Source organism: Nicotiana tabacum, chromosome 19, assembly GCF_000715075.1.
Source record: "Nicotiana tabacum cultivar K326 chromosome 19, ASM71507v2, whole genome shotgun sequence".
Lineage (NCBI taxonomy): Eukaryota > Viridiplantae > Streptophyta > Magnoliopsida > Solanales > Solanaceae > Nicotiana > Nicotiana tabacum.
Window position 1 is genome coordinate 6,385,987 of NC_134098.1, and position 11,523 is coordinate 6,397,509.

General features: G+C 32.4%; 1 protein-coding gene across 1 annotated transcript in view; it reads right to left on the minus strand.

Moving 5' to 3' along the window:
• The window catches only part of LOC107787194 (rho GTPase-activating protein 7), a 28,356-nt gene extending 24,892 nt beyond the window's left edge, over window positions 1–3,464 (minus strand). The window contains exons 1-3 of the mRNA XM_016608733.2: window positions 3,077–3,464; window positions 2,364–2,400; window positions 556–632 (exon numbers count right to left, since the gene is read on the minus strand). Of these exons, the coding sequence (XP_016464219.2) occupies window positions 556–632; window positions 2,364–2,400; window positions 3,077–3,130 (168 nt within the window). The 5' untranslated portion in view covers window positions 3,131–3,464. The remainder of the gene's footprint in view (window positions 1–555; window positions 633–2,363; window positions 2,401–3,076) is intronic.
• Between the last annotated feature and the right edge of the window lie 8,059 nt (window positions 3,465–11,523).

Sequence of the window (11,523 nt, forward strand, 5' to 3'; positions counted from 1 at the left end):
GAATATTCTAAGTAGGTTATTGGTAAAGTCGACACCTTACAGCTATATAGTTACGAATTGAAGAGGACTATATCCCTTTATGCCTTTTGCAAGTATAATTATGAATCCCCAACTATCAGAAACACAAAATCTAAAAGAAGAATTGAAGCAATGCAGTTGACATTTCCATCATTTCTTCACAAGAATTTCCTATCATGAGCCAAGTATCAAAAGTTGTTCCAATTAAAAGATGTAACCCTCTAATGCTTCTTGAGATAATTAATTTTTCAGCCATTACAAAGAGAAAAACAAAACAAAAAAGAGACATCTACAAATCCTTGAACTAATGCAATCCTACTTTACGCCATCTCCTCTCCAGATTATTTTACTAACATTCTTGTTGTTACTCTTTTAAATGCCATAGAGCAAATAAACATCCTACATAGTCTTGAACTTTTACTAAAAGACTCCATTTTTAGAAGGATGGTTGATGAAATAAATCGAAGTGTCACCATTGATGTTATATCTGGTGTTCCATCAAATAAAAAGAAAGTATTGGGATAAAAAGATACTAACAGGATCATTCTTGAAGAAGACCAAAGATGTGCGTGTAAGGATGAACCAACGCTTTTTCCAAGACTTCCAACCTAGTCCTGCAAGAAGTTAAAATATAACTTTAACATTTTACACAATTTCAAAAAATTAGTGTCCCTTTGGGTTTTCGTTTGTTGGCATAGGAGTCCAAAGAATAAAAGGACATTCATACAGAAGAAAATGAATAAACACGCAAAAGAATGCTCTCAATCACTTGGTGGATCAGAATGTTGTAGAGCATGGGGCATACATTTGCCTAAAACTAAAGAGAAAACAAAAAGCCTAATCTATATCACTTGGTGGATCAGAATGTTGTAGAGCATGGGACATACATTTGCCTAAAACTAAAGAGAAAACAAAAAGCCCAATCTATTACAGGCACAGAGGGGGGAATATTGGTCGAAGATTCTAAAACTTTGTAGCCTCATGTTTTCAAATTTGAACCTCGTAGCCACATGTTTTCAAATTTGAAAAATGAAGGATTCGCCTCCCAGTCCCCATTTTCAAGAAGTAAAGGCTTATGATCTAAGAATACTGGGAAGAGCAATCTGATTCACAGACTTAAAACATTCATTTCACTTAGAGGAGATGAGAAATCTATCTTTTCCGAATGCCTGGTAAGAGTTTTCTCCCCTCTCTCCCTTCCTTTACTCTTCCTCGTCTTTTTCATTGTCACTACTCGCCACCCACCATTTTTATTGAATGTCAATCAGCAAGTCACTAGTCTCTCCTCAAAACCTCCCTCAAGCACGGCTACAAATTTCCTAAGCTCAAGTATTTTAATGCCCACCCACTATGTTATCTCCCGTATTGCGCATTTAAGTTGTAATTACTGAGATTATCATAACTCCCCTCTCTTTTTTCCTCCCTCTTCCCTCCACTTAAGACGGAAATATCTACGTCGGGGGGGGGGAGCAAATGTCACCTAATTATTGGATATCTTCATGTAGACATAAAACTATTTCTCCCTATTCGAAAATCTCCCCACTAGTTCTACAGTTGTCTTCTTTCCCCTCTTTTCCTTTCCTCTAGACTCCAAGTATAAAAGTCGAGTTTTGTAGCATGTTCTTGATCGGCATCTTAGTCTCTCAACTAGTCAAACCTAGTCGATCTTTGTTTTATAAGCTTTCTTACATTAACTCTCGTGGGTTTCGACGTATCTATCTAGGGAAAATTATATTTTCTTTTCTACAGTTTGGATTGAATTGTGTTCTCCTCATCCTTTTATTCAAAGAATTTGTAGTTCTGCCAATGAGTACAAATACTTAGTAGGGCAAGGACCACCAACTCATGATCTTCTCTGATGTCTGATTCTATCAGTTAATTATTATCTCATGACTAGTAACTTCTCATTATCTGGTAACAACAAATTGTTCTTTCAATATTGGATCCATAAAGAAAAGAGATCGGGCAAACAGGAAAACCCGCCCTTCATTTAACCTAAAAGTCCAATCTAGCATGTAAAAGCTTGACCATGTTTTAGGTGACTTCTTTTCTTTATAACCATGATGTTCGGGCCAACTTGCGCGCACCTCAATTAATTCCAAGGATACCTGCTACCTTCCACTAACAACAGGTATCAGGTAACTCCATACACTAAGGTTTGGACAGATGGAAAGAAAACACCTAGTGTTTTTGACTCCTCTGGAGTTCGAACCAGGGACTCCGTGATTCTGAACCTACTTCATTGACCACTAGGCCATACTTTTAGGTGCTTAAGTGACTTGTGTATGATAGAATATGTCAAATAACACGAAGGTATCAAAGAAACTAGAAACAACTTTACTGACCTTTGGAAGAGATGAATAGTGGCCCGCTCTTGAAAACCTGCAGATTGTTACATAATTTAAAATTTCAAAGTCAAGAATATTATCACAAAGCATGATTAGAAGCATTTGCAGCTACCATAGTTTTTGGAGAAAATATGGCTAGAGACCATGAACAATAATGACCATTTACCCAAGTTTTCTTTTGTTTAATCTCCCTTTTGGGTTAAACAAGAACAACTCCAATCAAAAAAAACCATTCTTTTCCCAAATAAGAATCATTTGACTATCATTGACTTCGGGTAGGTGTAACGTGTGCGTATACACTATCCTACTCATACCCCACTAGTGTGATTTTAATGGGTTTGTTGTTGTTGTTGTTGACTTCAAAAAAAAACACAAATTCTCTTCTTCCTTTTATCTGACTAATTCTTACTGACAATTCATTCATGTATACAATCTTTTGGATAAAATTAGTATAACTCAATTAAACAAAATAAAAAACTTTGTTCTCAATATGAATATTCTTTACTACCATTTACCCAAAATTTTCTTTTTCTGATTTTTCTTTTAGGTAAAACCAAGTGCAACTCCAATCAAAAAAGTCCAATTTTCTCCTGCGCCAGAATCAGTTGACTATCATTGACTTCACTATGACCCCACAACTCTTCTTCCTTATTTCTAACTTCTTACATTTCCAAAAAAAAAAGTAAGAAATAAAAAAGGAGAACTATTACCGTATTTGAAGAACCAACTCTTGGACGCTCAAATGCAGCAACTGAAGCTGACATTTCCCTTCTGGGGTTCAATAAACGCAAACAAATAACCCCAACATTGCACCCAATAAAAAGCAACAACAAAAGAAGGAGAAAACTGCGGAATCAAGACACTGAGTTGACTTAGATCAAGAAGATAAACTCAGTAACTGAAGAATCAGAAGAGATCTGAATGGGAAAAAATTAGGGTTTTATTATGAAAATGTGAAGAAAAAGGAACATTAACAGTGACTGAACATAATGGAACAAAATAGAGGGTTATTGCTCCTCTGTATTGTTGTGTCTGGTCGCTTTTGTTTTCTTCTTCTTCTGTTTTGTGGAGGTGGGTGGGTGGATTTGATTAGGTGGCGTAGATTGTAATAGTAGTAAAGTATGTAAGTACTAATTATTTATGGTATGTTTTAGAATGATTGTGTTCACCTTAGTTTGCACATTATGTATTGTTGTATCATATCGGATTGTTATTTAAAATATAAATTTTATTTTGGTTTTTATTTAAATTTTATTGTATTTTTAAACTCGTCGTTATATAACGAAAAAAAAATATACTTTATGAAACTATCGATTTGTTATGACCGCATCGTTTTCTTATTCTTTTCCTCTCATCTTGTCTTTCCATATTATTAAATAATCCTATTTATCTTTTATCCTATTTTTTTATATGATTTTATCTCATACCTTACTTTTTTTTTTATTATATTACAAGTTTATTCTTCATATTGTTGGTACATGACATCATTAAACGACAAAAAATAGTACAATATATCCAAAAATATTGTATACATCAAAACGATACACTATAATATATTATGAAAAGATACATAACAACCATCCAAACAAGCGGTTAGTATTTGCTACCGGTAGCATAAATGTCAGATAATTCTGTCTACTTAGGCTTAGCCTGAAATTTGAACATAAAATCTTATAATTTTCATCTCACTTTATTAAGCACCAGGCCACTTTATAATGACAATATAAAAATATTTATACTTTAAATTAATTATAAATAAATTTAAGCTGTAGTTATTATCCTATAGTAGATTAAATTACTAAATGGTATGAAGAACTTTCATATTGTGTGTGAATATGACTTGAATAATTATTATATGGAACCGCAAGTAATTTTAGGAAAAGGGGGGAAATATTTATTTGTATTGCTTTTTACCTACTTTTGGCCGTGACTTGCTCTGTATATTGATTGATTGCGCAGGGTTGGAGGGAAAATGAGAGTGAACAGAGGAAAGAGGAATGTAGGGTATGCTTTCCCGGGGGGGTGAGGGAGTGGAGGCCACGTTACTCCCCTGCTGGTTTGAGGTAGAGTGAGTTAAGGCTTTTTAGTTGCTAATTAACGAGGACTAAAAACTTAATTGTCAAAATTAACTAAGCTTTATTTGGAAAGCGACTCGATAATTAGAATCGATGTAATCATTATGGTACTAGTATTTACGCGGTCAAGTAATTATGCAATATAGAATTAGGACGACATGCTTGTTTATCATAACGTAATTACAAGCGTACTGTTTGGTTGCACAAATATAATTACACAATTAGATTAAATTTTAAATGAAGTAATTATAAAAACTTAAAAGTTAATATAATAATTTTTAATAAGTATAAATGATATTATATTTGTTATTTAAAATGCATATTTTTTCTTGAATATACATTAATTAGTAATCATATATTTATAACTAATACTGTAAAAATAATTTATGTATATTTTCTAAATTAATAATATTTAGTTTAATTAATTATAAAAACTAAAAACATATGTTTTGTAAGAATATTATGGAATGCATGTTTGATAAAATAAATTAATATTTATAAATATAATTTCATAACATTATTCAAATTTTTGACAAAATAATCTATCAATTCTAACTAAAAAATAAAATAACATGCAATGTTAAATAACAAGTCAGTACTACTAAAACAAGTAAATTTGAACCATAAATATAACATAATTTCAAAATCCAAAAACAAATAGTTTAACATATGTTAAATTCCAACATAATAAGAATAAGCTCCAATACAACTTATAAACAGGAAACATAATAAGTTTATAACTTCATTCAACAACGAAATTCTACTTCAATGACATCACTCATTATAGGCCAAGTTTGTTAATGACTCATTATTTCTAATATTAGGAAGCGTAGTTTCAAAAACTAGAATAGGAACGCGGTTACGCTAAATGAAGAAAAAAACAAATAAGGAACAAAATATACAGCAATTACATTAAATCACAAGAAGTGAAGATAGAGAAATAAAAGATAAATAATGTACAAAGAAAAATATATTTTAAAATTTAAAAAGAAATTAAAAAGTAAAAGAAACAAAAGAAATTAAAATAACGGAATAAAAAAGTTATAAAGAAGATAAATTAAAATAAAAACAAAAATTAAAGAAATTTAAAAGTAATATTGTAATTGCACATTGTAATTACCACCAATTCACACCTCGCCTTAAGAATTGGAGAGTGTAATTACACCTAATTTTATGTTGATCAGGTAATTACTTAGCCATATAAGCATATCAAACTGTGTAATTATATCCAAATTTATTTCCTAGGTAGCTTTCCAAACATGTTCCTAATGTTTTCTTCTCTCATCAAAGTCTAGATTAATGAACAAAAGTCACTTAATATTTTTTGTTTTCATAATAATTAAAATTTGAGACCTCATAATTACAAATTTTTATTATTAAAGATAATAATTATGTTTTTTTATTTTATTTAAGTAAAATATAAAAAATAAAATTAAAAAGTACTTTATTCTTTCAAGATAATTTAAATATATCAAAAATAATCCAATAAATATGAAAGTTCATCCCAAAAGTTATTTTATATTACTTAATAGTTTAAACTAAGTAAGGTTATTTTGGTATATATAATATTTTGCAAAGGGTATTTTGGTAGGAAGAAAAGTCAAAACTACTTCTTCTTCTGCTTCTGAAGAGAAGCTATTTTTTCTGCTTTTTCAAAATTGCTTCTCCTTCTAGCCAAAAGCATTTTTTTTTCAAAAAAAAAAAAGTTTGGCCAAGCACCTCAAATTGAGGAGAAAAATACTTTTTTGAAGAAAAAAAAAATACTTTTGGCCTGTTGAGAAGCTTGGCCAAACAGGCTAGAAGTCCATAAACGGCTAATATAAATTTCAATAAATAAAATAAGATAGAAAAAGAAAAGAGAAATAGTAATCACATTCTATTATAAAATAAACATTGGTAAATTTGTTTAAATAACGTAAATAAAAGGGTCAGATGCGGATGCAGGATTTCAAGAAGATGGGTGCACAATTACAAAGAGGTGAATCTAGAATTTATATTTGATGGGTTTAACTTTTAAGTTTATACTATGAATTCATTACCATTTAGAAATTATAGATTAAACTTAAAAAAATTTCCTTATAATTTTAGTGATTTGTAACATATATATCTATACTCCGTATAAAAAAATGAAATCATTGAACCATGCTACATCATCCACTGTTATTAATTTTAATTATATAAATTTTTGTGATGGAAAATAGGAAATCAAGGATTTCAATGTATTAGATTTGGGGAAAAAATACTTAATTAAAACACAAGAAGGGACATAAGACATACCTACAAACAGAGAATTGAACATCTAACTTCACATGTAAATGTGCATTGAATAATTACTGCACTGTAGAATTTTTCGAGCTTGGGCGCACACATTTATATTTAAGCATATTTTAATAAATATAAAATCATTATATATGGTATAGATAGGAACATGGGGTGCAAGTGCCTCATGCTCCAATACATATATAGCCTCGATAAATAACAGCTCAGTGCACGAAATATTATGTATTCACGTAGAAATTGAAAAAGGACCGCACCCGAAATAATGTAATATAGGTAGCTTATCTTAACAAAGCATTAGTGAATGCATTAACAACTCGAACCAAAAACTTTAAGTTACAGGAAGATAATGTTGCTCAAAAGTTCCAAATAACGATAAATACCATTTATAAGTTTTTTGAGTGGAGAGAGGGGTGTGGGGACCTAAGGTTCAGTGAGTGGGAACTGACATTGACTGTTGTCTGGCATATAACTCGTGGGTTTATTCTTCTGTAGTTAGATTTTAGTCCATGTGTCAAATAGGACAAATCCAGCTCAATTGTGGAATTTTAAGGAGTACGTAATACTTAATAATGCTTTATTTATGTTCTCACAAATATTTCTCATATTTGTACCCTTAAAACATAAATAATAACACAAGTTAAAAATAACAGATCTTGCTCTCTTGTGTTGGTTTGCATAAAATAAGAAAGAACCAAGTTGAATATTTTTTGGAAGCTGAAGAATACTTTTGCACGCAAAATAATAATTTATTGCTATAATTATTCTTTAACAAAACATCAGATATGAGCTTTTAATCAATGAGCTTATTACAAACTGCGGCGGAAGATATGGGTTCAGCCGAACCCACTCACTTTTATTTAAATATTGTATTGCACTAGGAAGTTTATTAAATATGTATAAATATTTAATTACGAACCCAGTAAATAAGACAAGTTATGATTTCTCTTGCATATTCAGAACTCGTAAACTTCAAATCTTGGTTCTGTCTCTGATTACAAACTCTTTCAATGGTAGCTAATTTTGGACAAACTTTTTAAATGCATATGCATCCCTACCTCCTTTATCACTCGTTGATAGTTTAGGAGCCTTAGCTTGTGATTTGTACTATTTTTGACGAAGCTTATATCCCATCATTTTATTAGCCGGCCTTGACCTCTATTAATTTAAGGTCACATTTAATATTCCGAGTTTGCCAAGAAAAAACTATTCAATCTTTGCAACAACAAAATAACCTACTCAATTGCAACACTTCAACATTTGCCAAAAAATAAAATAATTTGTTGAAAAAACAAATTTTGCAACAAATGAAGTGTCAGAAAATTTTGATTATGGAGAATTAAAATTAGCAAAGCTCGAGGCGCGTCAAGGACACTGGCCTTAAAAAAAATTCCACACAGTAAAAAATAAAATTAGGCATATCCCCAGGATTCAACATGGCCTTCCAGTTCTAAACTGGGAACAGAATTAGCTGAAAATTCAAGAAAGAAACTCAGCATATAGGAGGAAGAAGAAGAAGACTCAAAAAGTTATTTTAGGAAGTGTGTCTTTAGTTCTCCAATGACCATGTTTATATATGTGATGCTCAAACGGCTAATTAACGGCTAGGTAACGACTAGTTTGGCTCTATTAAATATAAAATAATTACTGAATAATAAGTAAATATAAAAATAATACCTCAAAAAAGAAAAGTTTTTCCCAATCAAAATAATGCACATTCCCTTTTGAAATACCACTAATTTTTTCAACAATCCCACATATATCTGATGATGATGATGATGATGATGATAATAATAATAATAATAATAATAATAATAATAATAATAATAATAATAATAATAATAATAATAATAATAATAATAATAAATAAATAAAGAGAGTGCATAATTTGCTGGATTTCGAGTATAGTAAAATTCATATGGTATCTTATTGACTATGAACCAGATATAAATAAAATAAGATATAACTTGCACAATAATTAGTGAAGTTAAAAACTTCTATGAACCAAAAATTATTGTTGTAAGTTAGAGATCTTATTAATCGTAAAACACCCTCATAATTATGTTATTACCGCGATTTTGCGTTAATAGGCTATGCGCGCGCCTGGTTTTCATGAGTGCTCTAGAAATTTTTTTGCCATAAATTTCATATGAGCAGCCCCACTCCACACTCATATAGGTCCATCAATCAAGTGTATTCTGCAGCATAATACACCACCTACAAAAGGCTATGTATTATAGGATTAAGATTTTAATAACTCAGCCTCGCATTCCTTGCAGTCTTGCACTATATACACACACCATAAGAAGGGACATAATTTAATAGTGCATATTTGATCAACTAATGACTTATTATGTAACGACTCAACCGGTCGTTTTGAGAGTTGTAGCCCCGTTTCCCCATTTACTGTTCATTTTATGCTTTACAGTTGTTATATGACTTGTCAGGGTAGTTGGTTTGGGTCCGCAGAGGTTTCAGAACGAGTTGAGTCACTTAGTCTCAAGGTTGAAAGCTTAAATTAAAATGGTTGACCGGATGCTGACTTATGGGTCCGAAATGGAGTTTTGATGGTTCTCTTAGCTCCGTCTGGTGATTTTGGACTTAGGAGTGTGTTCGGATTGTGATTTAGAGGTCCGTAGTGGAATTAGGCTTGAAAATGGCGAAAGTTAGAAATTTGAAAGTTTGATCAAGAGTGGACTTTATGGATACAAGGCTCGGATTGGGGTTCCCGACGTTGGAGTAGGTCTATGGTGTCATTTGTGACTGGTTTGCAAACTTTGAGGTCAATCGGATGTGATTTGATATGTTTCGACATCGTTTATAAAAGTTAAAATTTCTTAGTTTTCAATAGGCTTGAATTGGGTGCGTTTTGTGTTTTTGATGTGATTTGGGAGCTTGAGGTAAGTCACTTGCGATTAGATTTATTCAATAATTATGTTTCTCCATTGATTTTCCCGTTTAGATTGTGTGGTTTTGAGGTGTAATTTTGGCAGTTGAGGCTAGGGATTTGAAAATTTTAAATTGGAAATTTGGAGGTAGATTTGGTGTTAGATTTTGGTAAATTTAGTATGGTTGGACTCGTGGTTGAATGGGCTTTTCGGATTTTTTGACTTTTATCGTATTTCGAGACGTGGGCCAGGGGGCGGCTTTAGAGTGACTTTTTGACTTTTGATTAAGAACTTGATATTTTCTTGTGGAATTGATTCCTTTAGCTTGTGTTGATTGTATCAAAATGTTTATGGCTAGATTTGAGGCGCCCAGATGCCGATTCGCGAGGCAAGGGCTTGCTAGCGGAGTGATTCGAGTTGCTTGAGGTAAGTATCATATTTAAAATCAGTTGAGGCACCAGGTGCCTGAATTGTTGTGATAGCCACGTGATTTTGGGTGCGAACATGTGTGTGGATAATCCCATGTGCGGGCACTGGGGTTGTATATTCATGTACGGGTTGTGCTCGGGCTCCTATAAGCCCAGAAATGACTGTTAAGCTTCAAGCTTCGATAACAATTATGTGGTAACATTTTATGCGATCTGATTAAACCATGATGTGTTTACTCAGAGGTTTAAATCCCATGACAAACTTGATAAATGCTTTTCATTGATGAAATTCCCAGATTAGTTACGATAGCACACTTTGCATAGGCCTACACTTTAGCATGTCATTTATACCAGTTCAGGGACATGAAAATCTTATTTCATTCATTATATACCTGTACCCTTGTTTTATTACTTCTGTATGACATTTTTGACTGGGGCCTGCGAGTATTCGGGCGGATTATGTTATTGGCACGTGAGTTGTCCCTGCAACACGCGAGTTGTCCGCGTAGATCCATATATTGATATTATTGGTCCGTGAGTTGTCCGTGCAACATGTGAGTTATCCATGCGGATCCGTATATTGATATTATTGACACGTGAGTTGTCAGTGCAGATTCTATTGTTAGCACGTGAGTTATCCGTGCAGTGTATGAAACTTGTATTTTCTTGATCATTTATGTGATTTACTTGTTTTTCCCCTACATGCCATAATACTGTTGAGCAGGGTATTTGAGAACCAGTGCACATGCATACACAGATATTTGTATCCCGAAGTTTTATGAGCTAGCTTTAAATCTTATACTATGTTAATAAAAAGGATAGAATTGTACTAATTTAACTAGTGACCTCAACAAATTAAGCTTCTCTTGCCTTGTCTTGTTTATTTGTGATACTTATTGAGTTGGTTGTACTCACACTACACCATGCACCTCGTGTGCAAATTCATGCATTTTCGGGCATGCTGGTTGTTAATCGTGAAGTCTACCTGTTCAGAAATCATCGAGGTATCTGCTTGGCGTCCGCAGACCTTGATCCTCTTTTCACTATCTTTCTGTTTTATGTAGTTAGTCTTACTTTCCAGATAGTGTACCAGATTATGTTGTTATATATAGATGCTCATGTACTCGGTGACACCCAAGTTTTCATACATCATGGGGTCTCCAATCACATAGGTTGGGTTATCATCATTGTTGATATTTCTCAAATTGGCAAAAGTCCCATTCCCCTCATGTTTTACTTATAAGTCAAAGGATCGGTCAAATCCTCTTTTGACTACACATTATATGTATGAAAAAATTCCCATCTCTAAAGCAATTGCTTTATCACATTATATCTTAAAGAAATGTGGCTACTATTTCCACTGAAAAAATTATTTTCTTGCAATAGTTTTTGCGCCTTGGAAATCACAATTCAACGACACAAATATTATTGGTTTAATTCCTAGTGGATTACTTGCCAAGAGGTTGCTTAATCAACATCATTGCCAGGA